The sequence below is a fragment of the Acyrthosiphon pisum genome, chromosome A1 (genome assembly GCF_005508785.2).
Source record: "Acyrthosiphon pisum isolate AL4f chromosome A1, pea_aphid_22Mar2018_4r6ur, whole genome shotgun sequence".
Classification (NCBI taxonomy): domain Eukaryota; kingdom Metazoa; phylum Arthropoda; class Insecta; order Hemiptera; family Aphididae; genus Acyrthosiphon; species Acyrthosiphon pisum.
In genome coordinates, this window is record NC_042494.1 from 111,249,776 (window position 1) to 111,277,491 (window position 27,716).

Below are 27,716 nucleotides of genomic sequence, written 5' to 3' on the forward strand. Positions count from 1 at the left end.
TTAAATTATAACATTTATCTTGATTATAAAAAAAGTCAACTTCTTTCCATAAAATCATTGGCAAGAATAAATATTTATCCTATACAAGTATAAAAATATAATATATTTTTATTAATTAATTACAAGCGTAGAAGAGTTTCTACAGGATTCAATATTCTAAAATGTGTGTTAATTATCTGAAAAAAAGAAATAATGTGTTTATTAACACCAAAAGCTCATAACTTATTTATGAGTAATGAATTGTCAAATGTCAAACACACCCATTTTACATAAATCTTATGTATATATTCATACATTTATCGAGTAATAATTAATTGATATTAAATAATTTTCAACTTAAAAATAAAATCAAACACTCTTGGTATTTTATGTATTTGCAAATAGAAAGTTCAAACCAGTATTACATTTTTATCCAAATAAACATGTTTAATCTTCAAAAAACTTAATATTCTATTAAATTATTGACAAATATAAATAAACACATATAAGAAAAGCGCATTACACAATTTTTGAATTTATAATTACTTAGGTTTAATCAATAATTAATTTTATCATGACAAGCAAATTCAATACTAGTACTAATTGACTTTGCCAATATGTCTTAAAATACGTGACCAATCAATTCACTGGCTTTTATATAATATAAAATAATATAATATAAATGTACGACATAATAATATTAGAAGACTTAATTAATTTAATGTCGATGAAACAATAATTATATTATAACATTAATTAATTAAAGACAATTAATAATACATCCCACGCAGCATTTTAGGATATGATAATGTTTTTGAAATATTTTAGAAACATTTTAAAAATAGAATCGTCGTTAGATTGTTTTTAAAATCTTCTGAAATATTGTTAAAATATTATTTCAAAATTCTATCTAGGATTGGTGCTTAGTTGTAGAAGAATGCGAGAAACTCCGTTAATAATATGATTACAAAATAATAATACTATTATGTTGGTGAATGGTAACCATACCAATGAACAATTTAATTAAATAACGACAGAGTGATAGACCATATTATAATAAATTATTATTAGGTATAAACCCAAAAATTAATTTAACATGTGTAATATATTGTGTAATAAATACACAAATCAGTTGGATAAATCGGTCATTCAATAAATTATTAATACATAAATATAAATAAAAACGTAAAAAAATATGAAACGTATTATAGGTACTTACAATAATCATATAAATAGCTAAGTAGTTTACTTTTTTTATCACAGTTAAGAATACAATTGCGAACAGTTGAGCATCTTTAACGCCTGGAACACTGGAACTCTGGATCTGGTTCCGGAAGTTCAGGAAATGCACCACCACAACGATGTCAAGATAATACACAAGACGGTGACTGTGTGTTTTGGTGAACTACTTTTAGCAAACCAGCTGTGCGTCTCGTTGAATATTCTATGGTTATCTTTAAAAAAAAATTACAATTTTTGCATTTTTCATCTGTAAAATACTACAAAAAGTTAATGATCCCTTTTGTGCGGGATGAGAAGAACATTGACAGTCACTTGAATTATTTTACAGCGACACTTGTCTATGTACCACTATCGAATGTATCCCTTAATAAAGCACTTGACCTTATTGATTGCTACTGTTTGGAAAAACCACGATATCGTAGCATTGATGGGCGCCCCCAGTGGAGTTTTCCTGTTCAGGAACGAACTATTTGTGTTTTTTTGACATTAGAATAAACAACTAATAAGAATATCTTATTCAATAATATTAGTTATAAGATAAATTACAATGCGGTTAACATAGATTAAATATGTGTTTACATAAATGTTGTATATTTAATCCATGCGGTAAATTGAAATTGGATTTTTTTTTTATTAAAAATTAGTTAGAAGTTAAAAAGTTAGTTAAAAATTAAAAAGTACACGTTAAAAATTAAGTAAAAATTAAACGCGTATTAGTTGTTTCTGTTAACTTGGTGTATAATAATATGATGTTAGGTATAAATAATAATTGTGTTTCAAAAATAAGGATCAGTTAAAACCTTATTATCTAGATCTAATATATTACATATTTTGATTTTTGTTTTTCGTGACACATAACACTCGACATTAAACGAAAATATAAACTTAAAACTGAACGTTTAATGTTCAATATTTAAGTTTAAAACTTCAGAAAACCTTTACAGAAAATCTCGTTTGAACCTTTTTATGAAGCACATGTTTCAGAATCAGAAATGAACAGTTGGTGAGTTCAGTAGTACTTCACATGTACACCGCAGGCCGGGGCATACATATTTGTAAGTGTATGTACCATTATAATATTTATGATGATTGTAACAGAAAGCTATACAAATATTTTAATTACCTTCTTGGACTTTTCAAGCTTTGTCTGAATTTTAATATATTTGTATCATTATTATCTATTCTTTATTATTATTTGTTATTATTGTTATAAAATATAAATGGTACCTAATATAAACTACTTTTAAAAGATTAATTACCAGCTAGAAGGTCAAATAGTTGTGAAATTGGCATATAGGTCACCAAAAATATGTGCACCTAAATATGATAGTATTATAATAAAAATATATTTCAGAGGAAAAAATATCATACCTACTAGTTTTGGACACAAAAGAGATTTATTAGTATATTTGCAGTCTAGTCACTTGTGTTTGACTTACCAATACAGATAAAGTTATTATTCTGTGAACATTTTAGAATAATTTAAATGACATTGCCAGAAAAAATAAATAGTTCAAAGTACATATGAATAAATCAAATGAATAAGTCTACAAAAAAAATTACATCACAAACCAGACTCGATGTCAAGACTCAAGAGTCTCCAAGCCAGCCGGTGCTTCAAAAATGCTATTGTAACAAGTAACTACATTTCTTTATTTTAATTTTGAACTACTTTTTAGATTGCATCGAATATTAAATATTGACTTAGATCTTCCTCTGTGTTTACCTCAAACAAAATCACTAAACAAAATCTCAAAAAAAAAAACCAAACGCATTTCTAAAATTATAAGCACCAATTTATAGAGGTAGGTACATCTAATATAATACGCAATATTATAATTTATATTACATTATATTATATTTGAATTGCAATGTTTAAATATTTTAAACTACCCATTTCAATTTCGGCCCATAAGATTAATTACCACATACCTACATACTCATATATATATATATATTCAAAGTATAATAATATTATAATTATGTTCCATCCAAAGCAAATGCATTGTTAAAAAAAAAAAAGGTAAGTGGATGTCGCTCCACTGTACAGTAGGTTACAAGTGGGTCTATGTATAATGGATTGTATTAAACTTGAATTCAATTATATAATATCATTGAATAAGAAAACCAATGCTGAACGGAGACGGTTTGCCAGTCTAAATATTTTATATCGTTATTATTTATTATATCCTGTAAGTTGAATTAATATTATAATATTATAATTTTTTATTCGTTTGTATAGTGATAAACAAAGCGTTATAAGTTAAATTCCTATTTTTAACGGTTTTTCGTAATTTTTCGGTTGTTTTTCCCGTGACATTTAATAACTATTGAGAAAATCCAAAAATGACCTCTTTAAAGTACCATCTTTGTCCAATTTTCTAAAAGATAACTGATAAGGTACTATATTTTGAAATCGAAACACTCCTTCTGGTAGAAATTTTGTATACAGGTTAAAAAAAAAATAAAATAAACACCATTACACCATTGTAAAACCACTAGTTTCTTCGCTCCGCTCAGAATCTAAAAAATTTTCATAATTTATTCCTGCAGAATTTTCAAATAATTTAAATAATAATTGTGACTAATCTTAAACAATGTTTATAAATTAAAAATCATGAATTTTAATTTAACAAATAAAACAACTTAAAGAAAAATCTATTTTAATAATTTTTAAATTATTTCTCTGCAGATTTCATGAATAGTCAAACCGTTTGGAATAAATGTCATTTCTACAGAGAATACTAATCAGTGAAAATGTCAAAGCTCTAGAATTATTAAAAATAAGTGAAAAAATATCCTCGAACTCTGATCTCAGTGTCCATAATATTTAAGTTCGTGGTTTTAAAATGTTATTGGAAATTCTGAAAATGATCATACTTTTAAATACGTTAGGTCCGATATTATGTATTTCAAATGATGAAACTTTCACAGCATTTTGTGCTTTCTGTCCAAAAACTGATGACGCGATAAATCAAAACAAAAATACTAATTTACACCACAATTAATTATTTTAATTATGAATATACAAACTCATAAAAATAAAAGTATTTAATAATATTAATTAAAATGTACATTTCGAATAATCAGATGATGTTGCTACAAAAAAACACAATATTGTAAATCAGCTCAAAAAAATACATGATATGTCAAAAATACTGTTTATCGTATATTGCCTATATATTCCAGTTTATTAGCTTATGTAATTTTTCCATTCTGTGCCCAATAATAATAATAATTTTTTTCTTTAGTAAAATAAAATCCTATAATCAATATTTGTTTAGTAAACGAAGTAAAATATAATAATTTATTATATTAGTAATATTAGTAGTTTATTTCTTCGATTTGATTTGATTACATAATTTAGAAATAAACCATACTTTATCGGCCAACGTGATAAAACTTATAAAATAATATTCGTACTTGGAATATGAAATTATTGCTTGGTAATTTTTTTTGAAGAAGAAGAATAATAGTTTGTAATTTCATCAATTTTTTTAAAGGGCTCTCCACACGTATAATCGGCTAAGCTTCGTCTTCGTCGGTTCTTGGAATATTTTTCCGCTCCACCATAGCTATTAAATTGCCACATGCCTTTTTTCCTACGCATCGTCGTTTATCTTGCTTTCGAGTTTTATTTTATAATACTAACACAACGAATTGTATTTCCCGATATGAATTTTTTTTGCATATTGTTCTATATAAAAAACGTTTGCTGATTTTTAAATTTAGAACCATAAAATATATGAAAATTTTTTTCATCCACCAATCATCTGACAGAAGCATTATTTAAAAGACGTATCTCTATATTTGTAATCTATTTTACTAGGAGCAACCACTATATTTTAAATAATATAACAAGCTTAATACAATTACATTGTTAATACACTTTAAGACAAGGTGATTGATAAATAAGTATTTTGTAATATTTTCTTCCGTTTAAGACGTTCAAATTATTCATTGTTTTTAACTACAAAAACGAGTCGATGATTCTAGAATAAAATACACTTAAATCAGTAGTTACATCTTCTATATTTTCAAACAATATTTCAAATTTCATTCGAAAATTGTAAAAGTTGAACAATATATACTAAATAATATATAAATGCAACATAATATTGTTTCACGAGATAATTATTATTATTAAAATAAAATACAAAATAATATCATGTCTACAAGGAATGAGAATAATATTAATTTTCAAACAAAACAAACGTACATATACCTACGTATATTACAATAAAATAATAATAATATTTACTATAAAAACTATATATAATGACATTAGCTTAAATAAATGGGTACATATAATATTATATAACGATGTGTAAAATTCAGTCTCTTTAAGAAAGTCGACCCTGAACTCGTACATTCAAAGTTCGGAATAAATACTAAAGGCAGTACAAGGGCCTTTTGAATCCTAATAACAATTATTATTTGTTTTTTCATATTTGTATAGGTGTTATACCGATGTATACAAAAACAGGCCTCCGGCACGGCGGCGCTGCAGTCGGTCAATAACTCGGTAGGTTCGGTAGTTGTATTCGGCACTTGACGTGTAGGTAAGGTATTACACCGTGTCCAAAACATTCAACAAACAATATAATAAATCGATGCGGTCCCCCGCACAGTTTCACATTTTCAAAATACCGGTGTGGCCACTATCTTCTTCTGTTAACACAATCCAATACCGTTGGTTTAAAATTTGTTGATGGGCATTTTAAAAAAAAAATTGCATTTTTTCTTTTTTTTTTTGGTTCAAAGCGGTATAATCTAGATACTTTTTCTAACCAGCATACCAGCATACCGATATCCATAATGCGAGCGAACCGTTCAGCACCGAACCACTTGCTTACACAGCTACATGTAATATAATAATATACAATAATATGATGAGTGTATAATATTATTATCGTTTGCGGTTCAAAAAATAATACAAATTTTTTTTTAAGTCGTTTTCTAATAAAGAAATCTTAAAAGCGTGTGCAGTTAACGGACGTCAATTATATATTTACAGCTACAATACAATAATATTATTCGCACAATATCAAAATAATAATAATAATAACCAAAATAGCAATCAATTGAAACGTGAGTGTCATGCGCTGAAAACCCGAGCTGGTAAAATTTGTATTTAAAACCGATAGAACAGCGAGCTGTTTGTGTTCCTTTGGTTATAGCCCCAAAAATAATATTCAATCTTACGTGTTAATATAATACATAATGTACACCAATTATATTCGTGCACCTTTTCGCTATAGAATTACTATAGTACCTATTTAGTCGCATTCCACATATAATATTAAGTTTAAACGATCGTATAATAAAAATTAAATATAATATAATATATTATACAAATACGTTTAAACATTTTATAATTTTAATTTTTTACAAAACACAACATTTTATTTTTGTAACACCATATTATCATGCATTTTGTGCTAGCATACGATAGTGGATACGCAAGTATCAGTAAAAAATAAATAAATAAGCATATTCATAAAATCAAAATAACCATTCACAGAGATAAAAAAAGACTGACACCCAAGTACGCAAATACATTAATCGATTACATTCAATGATTACAATATTTCCTGTGGCATGAAAAGGGACATTATAACAATATTTACAATGTGAAAATAGTTGCCATTGGTCAATAAAATTTGACGCGTCCAGCTATCCTAATCAAACACCGGGAGCATTTTGAAATTCATAATAATAATATCGCCATGCATCCAAAACAATTTAATATAATAACTAATACGTTGCGTTGATGCGACTCGTGTGCACTGTAAACGCATCGTTTGTAATGCACACGGTCTACTGCACCAGCCGGACACAAAAGATGCACCTTTGTGCGAGTGCATTTTTAATTGTTCGATTATGGCAATATCACAAAGGAATAGCGTGCGTTCGACGCCGAGTGTTTGATTACAGCAGTATTATAAGTGTATTTTAAAAAGTTGATTACATTAATCCGGAATATCCCGCATAAGGCATATCTCAGCGTACACACGCGTTAGATTCTAGTGCAATTTTTTTTGACTTGCGTCTTTCGCTTGTAATCGAACACTCGGTGTGAATAAATAATTAAATGAAAAAAAAACACACCGACAGCCATTATTGTCATTACAATATCTTACGCCCCTTTGCAGCCCAATTTTCATATCACATTAAACAAAAAAAATCCTTACCTGCGTCCATTATTAGATCACCAACATCCGTATTTTGATTGCCCTTGTGATCCCGCCTGACTTCCATCCACGTTGGTCTGAGTATGCTGGGCGCTGCGGTCACTTCTTGCCGATGTCCCTTATTTTCAGCCCTACAGCCAAACCACCAATAACCAGCATTGCGAGGGAAAGGTGGGTCTGCAGTATCGACCTGGGAAATCGAAACGAACAATTGGTGTGGGCACGTTGAAAACGTCGATATAATTTGTCAGCGTTTAAAAATAAAAATAAATAATAATAATAATATTGTATTGAACTTACTGCAAACGTCCTGTCGTTGAACCTGTAATAGTTCTCATCTTTGAAAAAATATGTATAGCCATTGGTGTAATGCAAAACCGCGTCAATGTTATCCGGTATACCATCCCAGTTGCTGATAGGCTTCGGATACGTGCTCTTTACAGGGGGCTTTTGCATCGGGTCGAATTTCCAGAACTTTGAGCCTAAAATTAATTATATTTATTATATTATATATAAACAACAAATGCTGAGTTTTTTTTTATATTATTTTTATTTTAAATGTATTGTTAAACCTTAATGTTTAAGTAATGTTTTTTTATACATTATTTGATTTATGACCGATTTTAAACGTTCAGTATAAAGAAAAAATAAGTACAAATTATTACACTTCCAATTAATCATAGTCAGAAGTTAATATCGATTGGTTTTTAAACTCGGAGAAGTGCGTGAGAATAAAACATAATTCAAAAAAATACGTGCATTCAAATATAGTTATCTAAAAAGTAATAAACTATAAGAGTAAGACAATAGGTAATGCAAGTTGATAAACAGAATAGATAAAAATTCATGAAAGTAATTGAATTCGCATTCGTAAATTATAAAAATTAAGACTATAATATAATATAATAATGTAGGTAAGTACCTTATACTTGTATTTATTTTATAATAACAATAAGAAATCGTTCGAGCGTTTAATTGAAATACAAAATTTAATGTAATAAACAAGGGAACTCGCTCAGCTTTATAGTAGGTTTTGAGTACACTTGGTCATTCAATACTGTAATGGATGTTTTAAATTTTTAAAGGTATTGTAGATATGCGAAAAATGATTGTGAACGAAGGAGACTGGTGGATCAGCATATACTTTTAAAGATAGTTTATGTTATATTATAATCATATTCATATTCGTATTATTATTTCCTTGATTTTATAACTTAAGCAAATATTATGAAAAATATCGTGTATAACTTGAACTAATACCATGTTTCAATAGGTTCGCGGTATAAATAGCTAAGAATGAATCCAAATAATTTTGAAATTGTATTTTGTATAAAAAACGAAAAAAACTGTAGAAAGATTTAAGTTTCTACGATTAATATTTTATGAATTACAACTGAATGATTAAAATCATTGTTAAACTAATACTTATTTCTCACTTCGCTCGGAATCAAAAATTACAAAAGTTAAAAATAATTTTGAAATAAAAAAGTAAATTAACGTAGATTGTTAACTATTTACTTTAGAACAATCATTTCATGCAACTAACTAAACATTTTATGATTGATTTATATTAACTACTCAGCTCACAGTTCTGTCACTGAGTAAATAAAAACTTTTCCAATGACTGTTCAAGGCATACAGTTTAAATTAAATAATGTTGTTGATAGCAATAATAATATACAAATACCTATATAAATATACCAATATTTTGCAATAGATTGTACAAAAATTAAGTTTATAAATTATAAATCAAGTTACAGTATTTGTTTCGAATCGTACAAAAACAAATAATTACATTATTAGTTGCTAACGTAATTAATTTGAGGAAAAAAAATAGTCTTATTGAAAAACAATGTGTATCTACTGAAGTAGCTATATTATATGGTATAAGTATATTATGCGTAATATCCAAGCTCAATAATTAATATAGTCTTAATATTGTTTGTGCTAATTTTCTTTGTGTTATACATGTGTTTATTAACTACTTACCATCCAATAGAAGAAATGTCAAATATATCAAGTTTTTAAAAAAAAACTCGGTAGTTGTCGTTGCTTAGTGTTAAGATAACGTAGGTAATCGGGTTAGTTAATATGAAACACACATACTATTAGGTAAGATCGTATCATTAGTAAATAAAAATATGTCATTGGTATTTAAGTTCGTTTGTATCTGCAGACGAATGCATGTGGACGAAATGATGTTACATATTTTCCGTGTCGCACAAAACCAACCTTTGAAAAAGTAAATCTTTCCGTTTCCACTCCAAACAAGAGCGGCGTCAACATTGTCTGGGATACCGGCGAAGCCGTCGCTTATGTCTTTTGGATATCCGTCGTCCATCGTGGTATCAGTGTACTTCCAATACTTTGTGCCTTTGAAGAAGTAAGTTTTACCGTTTTTATACGTAAACGCGGCGTCTATGTTGCCCGGCAGGCCAGACCACGTGCCCGCGATGGACTTGGGAAATCCTTGAGCCAGTCCGTCGTCCGTCAACTTCCAATAGTAATCACCTGCAGTACAGAGGAACGCGCGATTTCGTTATATTTTTTTACAATAATATTCACGTACAAAATAACGGAGTAGGTACTCGACGTGGGGGACTTACCTTTAAACACAAAAGTTTCACCGGCGGCCGAATTGAACAAAGCGTTCACTTTAGTGTCTGTGCATAATTCAGCGTCACTGCCCTCTGTGCCCGGTGGTTCTTGCGTTGTTGTCTTTTTACCCGATCCTTGGCTAGTGCTGTCGTCATCGTTGTCTGATTCTCCCGAGGTGCTAGCGCCGTACAGAGCCTAGAAAGGTGGACAAAAAAATGTTATGTTAATCACGTCATCTAGTTTAATAATTGTAGCTTTAAGATGGACAATTATTGTCTTCGTGCTCAACCTGAATGGCTTCCACATCGTCGCTGTCCAAATTAAATGACGGATTATAACCTCTATAAAATGGAGCCATTAATGCCGACCGGACGTCTGAGTGAGACAATCCTAATGAGTGACCGAATTCATGAGCTGCTACTTGAAACAAGTTAGTACCTTTAAAAAAGAATATAGGTACACGTGAACGTCACCATATGTACCGTAGGTCTATATAGAATATATAAATATATATATAATTTAACAACAATATTTTCTTACGAATAAATTGACTAATTTTTCCGGTAAAGATTATTACAGAATACGCATATACAGTAATGTGTATCGATATTATGAAATAATAATAAAAATTCGTACTTGGGAAAATATGTATAAAAAACTAAATAGGTACTCAGGTATTCTTTTTTTCATTTTTAAACAACCTGTGCTGTCAACAATAGTTGTCAATTTTATTGAGGATACTCATTTTATTATAGTATATACATCTATTATACATTTCAATGTTTCAATACATTATAAAAATCTGCATTCATCTATTTTTCTTAATTAAGATCAATTTTTTACTTTGAAAATATTCTTTTAAAAATGTTTCAAAAGCTGTATCACTTTTCAAAGATCTTTAGTTAAAACAAAAAGCTTTCAAAGGTGATTTTTAAAAGTAAAATAGTTATAATATTCAAAGTGAAGTAGAAAGGCTATTTATTTTACAATATTGTTTTTTTTCGAAAACACTTTTAGAGATAATTAATTTTAGTAATTAATAATACATCAGCAACTTTACATATATCCACTAGTCAATTTGAAATTCTATTTGACGAACGGGTGAAACATACAATTTCTTTAGTCATATTAAAATACTGTGAATATAGTAATGAAATTAGAGGATTTCCTATTTGGATGTTTAAATATAATTTTAAATATTAAAATTTAAATCGGTAACTATAGATAACTTATGACAATCTTAATAAAACAGTTTTAAAATAATTGCATTTAAATTTCAATCTTACCTTTAAATGAACCTATTGACCATTTTTCTGAGTCATCAAAATGAGCATCACCCCCGTAAACCGGAAAGAAAGCATGTGCCAAAGTTCCACCTGGTCCGTCGAATGGATCACCATCACCATGCTCGCCTTTTTCAAATCTGATTTCGATGTGCACCTATATTTGTACAGTTTTTAAAAACTATTTAATGACTACAACAATTACAACATTATACAAAATAAGACTATTTTTTCTATTAAAATTAAATACCTTATTAAAATAAAAATTATAAAACACTATACAGCGGAACATCGGTATCTGAAAGTCTCAAGAAACCGAAATAAAAAAATCAACATACAGAAACTTTGAGATACCCGAGTTCGAGGTAACGAGGTTCCACTGCATAATACCTATTGGTACCCATATTTATTTTATTGAAATTTTATAAATTTTAAAACTAACGTACAATTAAAATTTAATTTATACTATACATTAATCATTTCGAAACAGTAATGTATGATAATATGCTATATTCCAAACTTACTTGTCCGGATTTTTTGTGAGTAAACGTCAACGGTGTGACGTCAGACCATACGTCGAATGCTTTCCGGATTTCCGAGTCCGTTTCCGACTTACCCAGCAGTTTAGGATACTTGGATATTTTATACGTCAAGTCTTTCACCCTCCACCGGCTACCTATAAATACATATTATAATATCTATATACATTATACATAGTATTATGAATAATATATTACACAACATGTGTAATGCGTATATAATATAAATACGTTTGTGTGTGTGTCACACAGCACCGAATAATTAGAGAAGATTAATCGGCTAAGTCGAAATATGCATAATTATTATGAGCACAGCTTATATAACCAACAATTCTCGTGTGACAAATATAATATTGTCTCATTTCCTTGATCCTACTGGTGTTTCCGAGTTCTACATTATTTATATTGTTCTGTATACGTATACAGCATATTATAACATTTTTAAAACAACACAATATATTATTGTTATTATTATCGTTTTTGTTGTTGTTGTTATTGTTGTTGTTATATTATTATTATTATCATAGTGAGAAATAAAATACACGCGTAGGACGTAAGTACGACAAATCTGTCGGATTTTTTACGGAAATTCGTTTCATTTCAATGTATTTACTCATACAAGCGTAAAAATGTTTAATATTGTTTAAATTATTTTTTCAGCCTTATACCACAAAAATCAAAATTCAATTGGTCATGGCATTACACGATAATTGCATACGTGTACGACGATAGGAAATAATATCAATGGACGTTCATGACGAAATATGTAACGATTGTATTGTTTTTTATTTGTTTATTTTTTTTCATTTGGTCTAAGGAAGGCCGTTACAAAAAAACTATAATTTAAACTAAAATCTTATTTAATTGATAATGTATAAGTTTCATATTAAATTGTTTGTTAAAATCCAATAATATATTAGATGTTATACAAATTAAATATTATTATGTTTTCACTACATCCTGTTTATATTATGCTCTTGTATCATCATCATCACCTGAATAATATTATTATGTTAAGTACCTATACCTACAATATATAGATTCCATCGATTAACAGTCATTGTTGTGTTAATATATTATGTTAATATTGTGACATAAACAATAAAATATTCAGAAAATAAACAAAATAATAGGTATGTATTAACAAAAAAATGTAGGTAACATTGTTTTCATATTAAGTTTATTATTATAAATAATGACTAAAATTCTCACGCAAAATGTAAAAACAAAAAATAACAACTAAATTAATAATTATGAGCACTAAATATCGGTGTTTTATTGAATGCATTTCCATTTATATGAAATATCATAATTAAATTTTTACAGGGGCAAATCAATTTCGAAAATCGTAATAGTAAACGCGTTCAATCATAGTATTCATTTTATACCTATATATTTTAGTGTTACCTTTTTTATTAATTAATTTAATATAACAAAAATATTGTAAAATATGTTATTCGTGGTCACTTTAGTCGTAAACGTATTCCACACAATGATATTGTTGCCCAGGCAAGTTACAATGGCATGCGTGCAGGACAATTATTTTATTGTTGTTTCGGTTTTGGCCAGAGGATACTCGACAATAATGATGTTTGATCGGACCGGATATTCAAACATCCGAGTTGTATAATTTGGTGCAAAAGGGCAAATTTCGACAGAACCACACTAGATACATACAAACCATTTGCATAATATATTATGCGTATTTCTATGCATATACACAGCAACTGTGTTAATATATCAGTCGTACTTATGGGATAATTGGAGCATTTTTATTAAGACTCTTATGTCGGTATAATTTAGTTAGACAAAATATTATGTACCTACACAATCGTCCGGAATACGCCCGAGATAAAATATAATGACGTCTATACTCATATTAGGCGCTGTACCAAACATAATATTATATTCGGCAACAATTTATACAATTTCGATCAAATAACATAATAAATTAGTTTTCTTTTCTTTTTATTGTACAATAATATTATATTATATTACACTGTAATCGTCTGAAATATTATTTAACTGCGGGCATTATATAAGAATTTTCTAAAAGGTGTAGGTATATACATACCACGAAATGTGGCCCAGAACATACACATTGAATAAGTCACTACCAGATTTGAGGGACGGTTTACGCACACAAATATTATATATATATATATATAGAAAAAGTAATATTGCGTTATCTCCTCGCACTGCCTTTATATATATATATTATATATAGATATACAATATGATGAATGTGTGCGTCCTTTGTCCAAAACCAACAAGACAAGTGGAAAATTGGTCGCATTGAACTTGACAAAATAGCGTAAAAGAGATTTAACGCGTACGCGTTAAAAAAGAACAGGTAATAATAATATATGGACCACAACGTTTAAGAAATACTCACGCGTGTGTGTGTGTGTGTGTGTGTGTGTGTTTGCCCGCGAGTGCGTGCGTGGAGGGAGAGATCTTTTTTGCCACCAACAACAACAATTACAACGCGTTTAGGTATAATAACATGTATTATTATAACAGTGTATGACTAAGTGCAATTATTTATTTTTCTATTGTAGAAAATAATATGCGGAAATTTGTATATTATGTGATGTCATCGAAACAATATTTTCAATCGTTTATTTCACGTCAAAATAATAGATAGATATGGTACACGCATAATACTGTGATGGAACTCATGCAGAATACCTGTTGCAAAATAACATTATTGGCACAAAAACCGAGTACCGTGTTGAATACAAAAGCTGTATATTTTGTGCTCGATTGTAATTGTTATTGTTTCGTTATTTCAGAATAACTTGAAATACATTTTTTTTTTATATTGGTATCTATATAAATATGTATATTTATATTATGTATATATTTCAAATATTATCATATGTACATTTTATATCAGTTTAAACTATTGCTTAAGACAATATAAAACCCCTAACTTGACGTACCAAATAAAATTATTTATTATTTTTCTATTTGTTTATGCTCTGCTTTGTTTCCATTTTAAACTCTATCACTGTGTACATACAAGTATAAAAAAATAAAACCACATATAAAATGTATGGTCTTTATTAGATTTTTTTTTTTTGTGGAAAATTGGTTTTGAACAAATCATTTATTTTTGATTTCAATTCTTACACTTGGTTAACGTAAATCAAATATGAGTAACTTTAATTTAATAACAATACTAAAAAAAAATCATATAAATATTAATATTATTGGAATTATTTATACGAAATATTTCTAACTTTGATTTAGTGAGTTTTTTAAATTAAATGCAAAAATCCAATTCATATTGAATAAAAATATTTGTACAGTTGAAAATATAATAATTGATAAAATGGATTTTATATTTAAATATTGCGCATATACGAACAGAACAACTTAATAAAATTATATTAAATACATGAACACATACCTAACAAACGTATTTAAATTTGAACACTAAATAGTATTTTAATTAGAAAATAGAAAATCAAGGCAGTTTTGAAAATACATTGTCGATGGAATATTTTGTTACACAGACTTAATAACATTATTGTGTTTGGTGCAAAGAATAAAACTAATATACATACAGTTAGCATTTTTATACCTTTTCTCACTAATATTTGTTACTTTTATAACTTTGTTACTTCAAATGTTATTCTCATTTTTTATTTAATATGAAAACTGTAATTTGTAATATGGTTTTATATGATTGAAAAAATAACGAATTCATTACTGCGTTGAATATAAAATATTTTCCGTGTTTAAGTGTATAGAGTACGTATTTATCACAAAATCCATTATTGTTTTAATATTATAATTTTAAAATAAAATTTAAGTCCCTATAAATATATAATTTGTGTTAAATTGTATATTTACCTTGTAGAGCATATCTCCTAGACCTGGAGTCTGTGGCAAACCCGACTTTATCTCTTACACCACATCTAGGCATACTCATATAGTGTAGCGTTTCGTCATCCAAGTGACCTTCAAAAATAAAAACAATGTGATTGATTAATAAATAACTAAAAACTTGTGTATTAACCTGTAATTAATATTCAAATAGTATGAGTACATACTACACACACAGTTGACATAAGGAAATATCGATCATATTACAATAAATACGATTTTAGATGGTTTTATTTTATAATTTTAACCATAATTGTATTAATGTTATACAGTTGAATATTATCGTTTTTTTTTTAATTTAATCATGTAAATACTATAAACTGATCGTTCCTTGTTTATTGTATTTTTTTAATATTAATTTTCACTTGACAGTTTACGAAGTTATAAACAGTTATAAACAACAGTTAGGTAATACATCTTCTACGTCAAATAAATTAAAGCATTAATACTTTTGTCATATTTTCTACTAGTTGGTTGGAAGCGTCTCAAAAAGTCAACTTTTTATCTTACTAAATACATATTATACCTATGATTCACTCCAGAGATATGAGCCATAAATAAATAAATTAAATGCATCACAATTTTTAGTTTTATGCGTTTAATATAGAAAATATATTTTAAATACGAATCACAATAAATTAATTAATGAAAATGTATTAAATATACCTAGAGTTATGGATCTAATTATTACTCGAACAATTTTTAAAATAAAATTAGTTGAACCACACGTGGATATTTTAAATTTAAGTTTCACATGAATTAAATCATTGATGCTCCGGGATACAAAAATGTTGAACGCAAAAATATGTCGATTATAATTAACATTAGATTTGAAATGTACTTAATATTGAATTTATTTATTTTTATCATCCTTTGATTTTTATTAGTTATTCAGTATTTAAAAGTTAGTAATCATATACAAATATTATAGAATATTAATGTAACTGTTTTATGGCAATCAACTACTAGGTACATCTCATAAATATGAAATAATTAAATATTAGTGACGCATTTGGGAATTTAACGTGAAACGCACATGACTCAAAATTATCAAAATATTGAATAAAATCCCGACTATATGCATATACATACCTAATATTATAATAATATGTACTTTTCGCATAAAAACCTGTCAGACAAGTTTATTTGACCGAGTTTTTTTTTTCTGTCCCAAGGTTTACCGGAAAAAAATCATCTTATATATTTTTGTTTATACGAATACCTAATGAAAAAAATATACATAGGTATTATGGTGCACGATTAAAACACCATGACAGTGGCGTGTTAAGGAAGGTCATTAATCTCCTTGCTCACGCCCTTGGATCGCGATATGAATCATTGAATCATCTCATCGGTTTACATTTCTAATTGTATACTATATTATTACAAACGGTTTCATTTAATAAACAATATTTATGTATAAGGTATTGCATTAATATATAACCTAATGTTATATATTATATCATCATAATAGAACAATTTTGTTTTAAAAACATAAATACCGTATGACAAGTTTTTTCACACTAACCAAATATTTTGCAACGTAAATTCACTTTTCAGGTTCAGTGACATTGATACGATTTCTTTAATGATATTCGGATGAGTCAGGTAAAATGACGCACTTACCTGTCAGATTTAGACCAACGAATGATTGAAACTCCATTAACGCCCGGGCCATTGTTTCCTCAGACATGATATGACCTGAATTCGGATTTTTCATCGAAGGGCTTAAGTAACCAAATTGAGATAAATACATCTATAACATAATTTACAATATTCAGTTAAAATGTTTAAACTCGAATACTTCTTTATTAGTTATAAATCTTCATTTTGAAGATCCACTTAAGTTAAAAAGTATTGTATATTAATCAGGTTTAGGAAAGTCATAATTTATTATCAATCCCAGGTTAAAAAAATAAAAATATTTACCTAATAACAAAATATTTTACACATCTAAAAGTTCTCTAAAATGTATGTACTTATTGTAACCATACATTTATAAAATAATTATAAAACAAAACATTAAAGAGCAGTTAGAAAATAATTTAAATTTGTATAGTATAATTTTGCATAATTTATTATTTCTGAGCTAAATAAATGTCCTACCTTATCTTTTGAATAAGTTAAAATCGATTTCAAAATACAATGCGCATCATGTTTTTTGGGGAGGTTTTCGTTAAAAAAACGTAATTAATTTGTTACCTATTGAATAAAAAAAAATAATTTACCATTAAACTGGTCTTACGTATTTATTTTACTCACATAAGTAGGAATTAGATTATTGTTGTTTACATTTTATGTTTCTCAAAAAATTAGTGGACGACAATTTCAAAACCCTGTAATGCGTGTTTTGAAATAAATATGTTGGTTTAGAATAATTATCGTAACATTGGTTTTTAATTCGGAAAAGATTGGGAGAAATCTTCGTTCAACAAAGATTCTTAACGGTTTTCTAGGAACCTGCGCAAAAAAAAACAATAATAATAAATTGTCATACTGACCATTGCTTGTGCGTCCGTCTGAACCGCAACCGTACATCGCAGCACGCAGGATAACAGCAGGACTAGAGAGCTCATCAGCGCGTTACAAGATTTACAGGTGGCCATGATGTCGTACGCGATGCGGCGTTATCGGTATGTCAAAATATAATATAGTTTCGTGCGTTTTCGCGAACTTCTCTGCTATTGGAATTTTCGCGAAATTTCGATTTTCTCGTGAATACGATTATAATAATATTATAACACGGTATCGTGTGTGGACCTCAGCTACGCTCGATTCGACTGGCAATACAATTTTCGCACGTCAAAACGATCGATCTCGGGAACGAAAACAAATCACGGTTTACGTGCTAGTTTTCATGTGGGACTCGCGTCGAAAAAACGATTTTAAATAAAAAAAAAAACCAAGAAAACGACGGGCGATCCCCGAGTGCCTGCGAGGTTCGTCACGACTCTGCAGCCGATTCACGCTGTCGGCCGCCTATTATATCGGTCTCCCACACCACCGGGCAAAACGCGTTTTGTACACGCCGTGGACTGCCGGGCGGGACGGGTGGGAAGGCGATCGGTTGGGTTTCGGTACCTGGCTGCCTGCCTGCCGCCTGCCATACCTATATAAACATAATATAATATACCACACATGTACCTATATATTACAATATGGTCTCCGTGATTTTTCCCGTGACACTCTCGATGATTATAATAATTAGAACAGTATTGTGCTATGGGTTTTGTTATGATGTTCTGTTCGCTGGGTGGATGTACGTCGTCGTTGACGGATGCAGCTGAGGTGTGCACGACGTATAATGGTATATCGGTGAGAACGAAATATTTTGGATTTGTATCAAAAATTGTTTTCATTTTTAAATCGAAAATGTTAATGTTTTATTATTAACAGGAACATTTAAAAAAAAAAGGTATTAATCCTAACAGACGAAAGTGATAAAAAATTATCGTGTAACCTATATAATATTTTGTTTGTAGAACCATTAAAATTACCGACTTTAATCATTTGAAAAATATATGTACCTACGTTTAGATATCTGAAAAGATCACTAAACTACACTAATTATCAGGTTTCCAATTTTCTCGAGTATATGCTTCGAGTCACCTAGCTTCCAGGTGCCGAATTTCTGTCAGGCAATTTATGGATATGGTTTAGATTATATTTATATGTCAACAATACTTCATATCCTTTTGTTTATTATTCATGAGTCGTTTAAATGTTTAAAAGGAAAATAAAAATGTTAAACTAAAACCTTAGTCATGATAGACTGTCTATAGTGGAAATTAGATCGTTTATTCTAGCGACGTCTATTTTTTTAAACACTGATAAATAATCATTTCTTTGCAGACACAAAAGGCTGTTTTTCTATTCATAATATAAAACAACCATGTCATTAATCATTGTTCTAAATAATAATAATAGTATTTTATTATTATACATTTCTATATAATATTGATAAGTACTTCTATCTTTTTGAAAGGTATTCTAAAGAATTTTTCTTGATAAATTTACTTTGATTTTGGTTTAGGTCCCACGAGTACCTAGTATTGTCTACTACTTTAAAACATTGTCATGGATAAAATAGTGTTTTATTTTTGCATCAAATCGATTTTATGTTTTTTGTTTCATTTGATTTAAACCTAATACATTCAAAATTTCTGCTATATACTATACGTCAATAGTCTATATCGTGATAATCTATAATATGCATTTTGTTAGGTTCAATTAGGCTTAACTTAATTGTATTCATATATGCTGTAACGTCTGCATACTCCTCACAACTATATTCAAAAACATGTCATAAGGTCCCAATAAATTTGTTTCCTAGAGGCCCCTATGAATCTTATCGTTCGTCGTAGTATGGTTTAACTTCTTATGCTATCGGTGATGTGTTAGACTTCTCACCGGACATTGATTATAAATTTAAGTCACATTTTTATTTAACAAAATTATCAAGACCCTTGAAACTATCAGAAATGTCCACCACTCAACTGAAGTTCATAAGCCAGGAGCTTGGAATTTTGGCTAACAATATTCACACGTCCACTACTTGCCTACTCGTATGTAGATTGTTGACTTAAAACTGACTGAAAATCATTTAGACATTTTTCAAATTAAATATTTTCTTTATACATACGTTAGGTTGAAAAACCCAACACGAGAAAATATATCGTCCGTCGATACTTATGTTGTCAAGCCCTCGAGCGTACCCACAATTACTACTACTGAGCACTACGAAACGTCAAGGGTGGTAAGCAACCGATTGCCATAAATCTCTTGAGTCTCCAAAATATGAGCATGGCTGCTTACAATGTACACGGTTTTAAATGTACAATTCAAATAAATGATTCAAGTCTTCCTGGGCATCAGAAAAACACTACCAGACACACTAATAAGATAAGATACATACAAACTAATACAAACAAAACTTTTGATTCTCTCAACACATTCCAAGACATGAGACTGTAGAGTGTAGGTATTCAGAATGAAATTTCCATGGCTGTAGTGTTATACCTAAACTCATTTAATATTATCCAGTCTATTCATCCATCTCCTCTTTCTTTGGAAATTAAAAATCACTAATATCCTCTTAACTCCTGAGTTCATTCCCTAACATTGTCATCAAATCTCTTAATATGTATTTAATATAAGTAATCTCTTCTTAATTTTTGAAAATCTGTGGACTTTGCACATACGTATTTCGTATTTTACAGCTGTAACATATTGCATACAAAATTAAACTATTTATAATTGCTTTAATGAATAGGTTTCTAATGAAAAAAGCTAGTATAAAACCCAACATGAATATCGATTAGTAACTGATAACTGTAAAAGGTTATAATCAATATAAATTCCATGTTTTTATTAGACTGTTTTATTATTATTATTATTATTATTATTATTATTATTATTATTATTATTACAAAAATAAATATGTTTATAAAAACGAATAGATAAAAAAAAAATTTAAAGATAATATAAAATATGTTCATGATTTAGTCACAGAAAATAATTGGCCCACAGTGTAACTTATAATTTACGCATCAACAAATCTAAGGGCACCTGTTACATAAAAAAACAGTTACCAATTAATATTATAACTAGCTTTTTTTAGCTTTTTTGATTTATTACTATAATTTTAGGACTAACAAATAATATTAGAACATGTTATAATAAATGTATCAAAATTAATTTTTAAAATTGAATATATAATAATATTACATTACATTTAACATAAGTTATTATTAGGAGTCATAAATATTATGAAATATATTAATATTAATACTTGTATATCTCATCAGTTTAAATAAAAATACATCCATGGAGCCTAATTTTAAAACATAATATTTTTAAAAAGGTATTATTTGTGTTGAATTTTTTTCAGTAGGTATACTAAATTGTCAATCATCCCTATAAGCGTCAACTTAATAACATCAACATTTTCTACAGTTGAAAACGCCAGTTTTTAAATGTACATTATTCATTTTTGATTATAGAAAAAACCTTTGTACATTTTTTATATATTACAAATAGAAAGTATATCTTTTGTAAAAACTACTACTTATACATTATCAGTAGACTAACTTGAATTATAAATATAATAATTCAATACGAAAACCAATATCGAATACCAAAATGTTATTTAACTAGGTAACAAATGTAATCAAATGTTGTACGATAATTTTTTTAATTACTTATAAGTTATAAGTTATTACTTGTGTATTCAAAATTTCAAAACAGACAGTTAACAATAAACTCGTCAAATACATTAATTGTATAAAATTGAATTGTATAAGTTTATTTCTATCATAGTATATTGCAAAAAATATTACAGTTATAAAAATAAATATGCGATTGAAAAAGCTATTCCTACCTACCTACGCAAGCAAATGACAAAGTATAACTTAATCTTTTTAATTACATTTTTTCTACAGAAGTAGGTTGTGCTTCAGCACCATTCAATATAAGTAGTTTATGAATAATGTCAACAGTGTCATTATATGATATCAAATGTTTTAAATTATACTCTTATGTATATTGTACAAGTAAAGAACATTCTCGATTGTTCACTCTATAGGAAATGTCGAACTTTTCAAACTCCTTAAAGTAACACTCTAAGTTTTTGAACAAAACAACGTAATATTGTACCTGCATATATTTTTCCATTTCGTAACACATTTTTTGCGTTACATATAACAATACGCAATTATTTGTATACACTAAATAATAATATATAAAGCGTCACATAATGTTTGGGATATTTTTTTTATTCGGTGGCAGGAAATATATGTACTATATGTAAAACACTACGTACCCCCACTGAAATAAATAAAAAAAAAACAAACACTGCGAGATCACTGTATAATATATAAACTCATAATTAAAATTAAAATTTTACGGACTGTTAATTATTAATATTAAACATTCAACGTTGGTTAAATAAACCACGTGCGTATAATATAGGTATCAATTTTATAGTAAAAGTCACTGTAAAAGTAAACTGTTTTGAAATATACGTACGAATTGTTTCTGACCTAATTCTTGAAACCATTGACCCACCCTGGGTCTTATCCACCTATTCTGAAACTCAGATTTACATCCAGATACTGTCTCTCGTAAGTCTTTAATTGAAGTAGCGATGAACTAATTGAATTCTAGACGCAAATGCTTTCATTTTGAATAGCAAGTAACAAAAGGTCCATTCAAAATGACAAATCGTATTTATCTTAAGCACGAAATGCATAATGTAGTTAGACAATGAGTTGGTGTTTTTTACCAAATATTTTGAGATTAATTTGCTTTTAACAGTTGGCATAACTAAAATTTAACCACAATACGGACCCTGTGCAATTTAATAGATTTATGGTGAAGCCACATACATTTCAAATAAAAGAGATCAGACGAAATCTGGGATAGGCCCTTTTTCTTTTCTCTTTAACACTTTCAACTAAATGTTTAAGTTTTAAAATAATTAAATAATGTGACTTCACAAAAAAATATCCCATCTTATCGTTCAAACTAGAAAAATAAACTTGTATGTATGGTTTATTACGACTGGCTTTAGTAATTCCAAATTTCTGTCCCAATTTAACTGGAACAAATGTATAATATTATATCAATAAATTATCATAATAATCACCTATTAGACTATCTAGATTAATATATTTTTTTCAAATATTTGTTTCAGGAGTAATCTAAATTCATCTAAAATGTTTAAACAGTATAATACTATGGGAATTATTATCAAGTTTGTTTTAAAAATTCTATGGTATTTATTTTGAAAAACCACATATTTTTAATATCATTATATTCTAAAAAAAATATATGAAAAAGTAAGGTAGTAAGAAGACGTTTGATGAGAAATATAAAAATACGAATATTGTTCCGGATCTCTCAATACGATATTTCTTTTAGACATTTTTCGTTATTAGCAAATATTGACACGCATAATATGAAAAAAAGAATACAAACGATGGACACTTCTTAGCGGAAGCGATTAACTTCGGTTTTTATTTATGTATTATTATTTTGATGTTTTTTTTTTTTTTGGCTATTCTGATCTTGTTAAAGCAAAATTTCTGTCTATAAAGTGCAATTAATGTGACGTTTTTGGGACAAGTACCGTTTAATAAATTATTTCATCATACCGTAAAAATCAACGACTTGAGAAATTTTGTAAAAAAAATAATAATAATAAAAACGTGTCAATTAAAACTCTTCTTTGTTGACTTAAGTCGAAACACGAGTGCCTGAACGAACGGAAAATTAAACATAAATACCAGTTCATTTACATACTAAAAACTGTATGAAAAAATCAATAATCATCAACCGAGACAATAAGAATACCAAAATGAGTGTAACAATTTTATTCATCCATAACAAACTTGTTATAAATATTTGATTTCAATTTTTAGAGAAAAGTTTAATTACTTGATGAAGTTAAAAACTATACTGATTACATTAATTTTGTTATTATATTAATTATTATTAATAATTTGCATTTTACTGATTTATTTTGTATTTATTTTTATTGTACTAAAATTTAAAAATGATATAATGATAATTATATACATGTTTATATATGTATAACTGTACAAGGTTATAATATCGTAAACCTACAAATATGATTATAATTTATATTATTATTTGAAATAATAACGAGTAAGTCTATGTTTCATAAATTCAGATCAATAATATTATTGTTAATATAACATAAATATTTTTATCGAGTTCGAATTTGCATGGAATTTTTTTTCAATAAATAATTATTAAGAAATATTGATATTTCATATTATCAAACAAACAACTAGAAAACTTTTTCTTATTTTAAGAATTATATCTACTGGATTCGCCAGTGTTATCTTTGTTATTAGATAAAAAAGTCTTTGTCGGGTTTCATTGAACGATGTATAATATTGAAAATAATAAAATATCGCTAAGATTACTGTAAGCAAAAACACCAATTATTTTCGCAGTTCTTTTAGCTTAATTTTCTTAGAATCATATCAACTGCGTTGTACACACCTAGAAAATTGTCGAAAGTAATCATTATTTCAATGCTAGTATAACGGAACAATATAGTATTACTCATTAACATTGATAACAACACATTTTTAACATTTAAAGCTTTAGCTAATTACGACCTTTATAATGTACATAAAATAATTTATTTTTTCTTAATGCAATTTACAAGTGTACAACCGTAATATTATGTATGTGCTTATTCCTATTATATTTTAAAACGTAAAACATGTAGGTACCTAGTAATAATTTTGCTGACTTTTTTTTGGACAAACGCTTTTATTTTTCATTATTTAGTCAAATTTGATCGAAAACATCGATTTCGACGTGAGTTTGGTTTTCCATTAGGTTGTAAATTGAATTGTATAAAGTTATATACCAAGTGTATGATATACGTGTACCGGAATAATATTATACCTTGGTACCTAGTTGCTTAGTTCAAATGATAAATTATGATTCAACTCATTCATAAGAATACTCAGAAATTTACGATTTTATGAAAAATAACGATTACTTACATTGTTTTCATTTTAAACTACACCCAGTCACTTTTGGTCAAACCGACAAATTATATATATAGGCAGGCATTATATTGCATGAAAATTGGTGCTCTATTAGTCACTGGCATGATAAACGACATTGTTGTAGTGGCGACAGCGGTATACAGTATACCTCGTTCGGTTAAGAAACCGCAATCATATTTAAGAACAATATCTACCTGCTACACGGCCCTGTACACTTAGGTATTCTAAACAGTTGCGTTTTTACTTCTACCGCGTATACAGGGTGATCATTATATCGTAAAATAAAATGCATTGTTTAATATGCTCGAAGATATCACTGGTCAGTACTCACTACTCAGTGATGAAACAGTCGCTCTGTATATTGAAGATGGTCAAAACGTAACAATTTTACATTTACTATCAGTTGTCTTGGTTAAATTTGTATTAAACTATGTTATTCAGTATGACGTTTAATTATTTCCAAACAATAAACATAATTGTTTTATATTACCAAAATTAATTATAAAAACGTCTTGCTTATACATCACATGCATACAAAATGTGGATGTTGCAAACTCAACGTATCTACCCAAATTATATTAAAACGAAGTACACATTGTATGTAAAAATACAATTTTAAAAATCAAAAATATAATATAAGTGCTTTGTGTTAGAATCATACTGGTTAATTATTATTATTATATTTTATCAACTTTTTTAGTCATAAAGTTATAATATACCTAAGTCTTAAAATAATTGTTCCATAAAAATTTAGGTAATATTTTAAATATTTTTTTTATATTTTTAATCGTTATAGAGGCGTGTAATTTTAAAACAACTTTAAAAAATGTACAAACAACGTAACAAACTTATTGACAAGTGTAATTTGACAAACCTTGATGAAAAGACATCACGTAGAGCTACATGCACGGATTACCAATAACCGATTAGTTGTCCAATACAATATATTTTATACGCACTATGCATTAACTTTAAAAACATTTTAGTCGTAACTATTTATCACGACACTTGTCAAAGTAAAATACACAAACAAATATAATCATAAAATTAATATTTGCATTTTAATGTATTTTATAAGGGAAATCTAAATTATTCCACTTATTTATAAAATTGATTCATTAATAATAACACTGTGGTTGAACTATGTTATAGCCTGGATGTAGCTAGCTCAATTATACAATATTATTAAACACTTGTTTTATTTTTTTATAATTGTTTTTCCATAAACTTTATCATTTTTTTTAAACTAATTTTACTGCTCTATTATGGCAATGCAAAATTTAATTTTCCAATTTTTTTTTTTTTTTTAATATATTGTATGTACCTAATTTTAATCCAAGATCATTAATCAATGACGTTAGTCCGTATTTAAATTCTTGTATTCAACATACATTTAACAAATTAATTTTAACTAAAAGGAAAGTTTTTACGGAAATACACAAATTAATACGCATTCGTAATACGTAATACAGTGTATTATGTAATAAATAAATAAATAATACACATTATGTCGTTATATGAAGATCAAGGACTAGGAAATGGCAACGTTATTTTATTCTGTCTAGAGGTTGTGTTGAATTTGGAATCAGATAAACTAATATACTCCGAATAACAAGAATAAAAAAAAGTATTTCAATCATGTTCGAACAACAATAATACCACGAACAATATAATATCATTTACCTACACATTAGGTAGGTATAAAAAGAACTCTAGAAATTAATGATTTCCATCGCAGTTAATTAATATTTTTAATTAGTTTTGCTTTTATAATGCAATTAGTAAAAACACAATGAATGAAATATAATATTAAATAAAAAATATCTTAAAATGTACCTTTTCAAAATCAATAATGAATTAAAATCCAAGTACACGTTATATATTACCGATTTACAAGGAAAGTACGTATCAAAATAAACAAATTAAACGGCATTTTAACATTTTTTTTTCCTTTTGAAATCGTATGATACAAAATATATCTTTTTAGAATAGAACTTATATTTTATATTTTATATTTGACATTGTAAATATTATCAGTGGTGATACTCGCGGTGTATCTTACAATTTATTGTAGACTTCAATACGCGTAGTGTGAATAACATTAGTTTCTAATTATTATTTTTCTGTTATTTTAAATCTTTTCACGTTATCATATTATGTAATTCGCTGATCCCTAATATTCAAAGTAAGGGTTTCCACTGAATTTTATAGATACACAGACAAACGGTTTAATGCTATACTATATACTATATTATGGTGTATGTATTAACTAATATTATGACGTGTTGTCCCCGTTTAACAAACGTACGAAATAGCTAATTTGCGTTCAGAAGATAAAAAAACATATTTTTGTGTTGTTAATTCTTATAATTTTATTATTGTGGTCAATTAATCCATAATAATTGAATTTAAAGATAAGAATAATATTATCTGCAA

At 27.7% G+C, this 27,716-nt stretch overlaps 1 protein-coding gene across 6 annotated transcripts; it reads right to left on the reverse strand.

The window, feature by feature from the left end:
* Positions 1-336: 336 nt before the first annotated feature.
* LOC100164006 (matrix metalloproteinase-16) lies at positions 337-18,696 on the reverse strand. 6 transcript variants are annotated; one of them, XR_511207.3, is made up of 12 exons: positions 18,231-18,689; positions 17,356-17,485; positions 15,697-15,804; positions 11,821-11,972; positions 11,300-11,453; positions 10,303-10,451; positions 10,022-10,208; positions 9,648-9,926; positions 7,716-7,897; positions 7,416-7,605; positions 6,021-6,081; positions 5,042-5,892 (listed from the first exon to the last, which is right to left on the reverse strand). XR_511207.3 is itself a non-coding variant. In XM_008190284.3 (12 exons), the coding sequence occupies exons 1-11, from the start codon at positions 18,333-18,335 to the stop codon at positions 6,074-6,076; spliced, it is 1,644 nt and encodes a 547-aa protein (XP_008188506.1). In that variant the 5' UTR covers positions 18,336-18,689; the 3' UTR covers positions 5,042-5,892; positions 6,029-6,073. The 6 variants fall into 6 exon arrangements, 4 of the variants coding, with proteins under 4 accessions (XP_003248224.1, XP_008188506.1, XP_003248223.1 ...); XR_511206.3 differs by having other exon boundaries at positions 6,013-6,081; XM_008190284.3 differs by having other exon boundaries at positions 6,029-6,081.
* Between the last annotated feature and the right edge of the window lie 9,020 nt (positions 18,697-27,716).

Bases quoted from the DNA above. Each gene is read 5' to 3' on its own strand.
- LOC100164006 (XM_003248176.4), bottom strand. From the start codon at position 18,335: ATGGCCACCTGTAAATCTTGTAACGCGCTGATGAGCTCTCTAGTCCTG. The intron at 15,805-17,355 runs GTAAGTGCGTCA...TTATTTTTGAAG, and splicing joins CGTTGGTCTAAATCTGACAG to GTCACTTGGATGACGAAACG. The intron at 7,606-7,715 runs GTAAGTTCAATA...TCGATTTCCCAG, and splicing joins TCAACGACAGGACGTTTGCA to GTCGATACTGCAGACCCACC.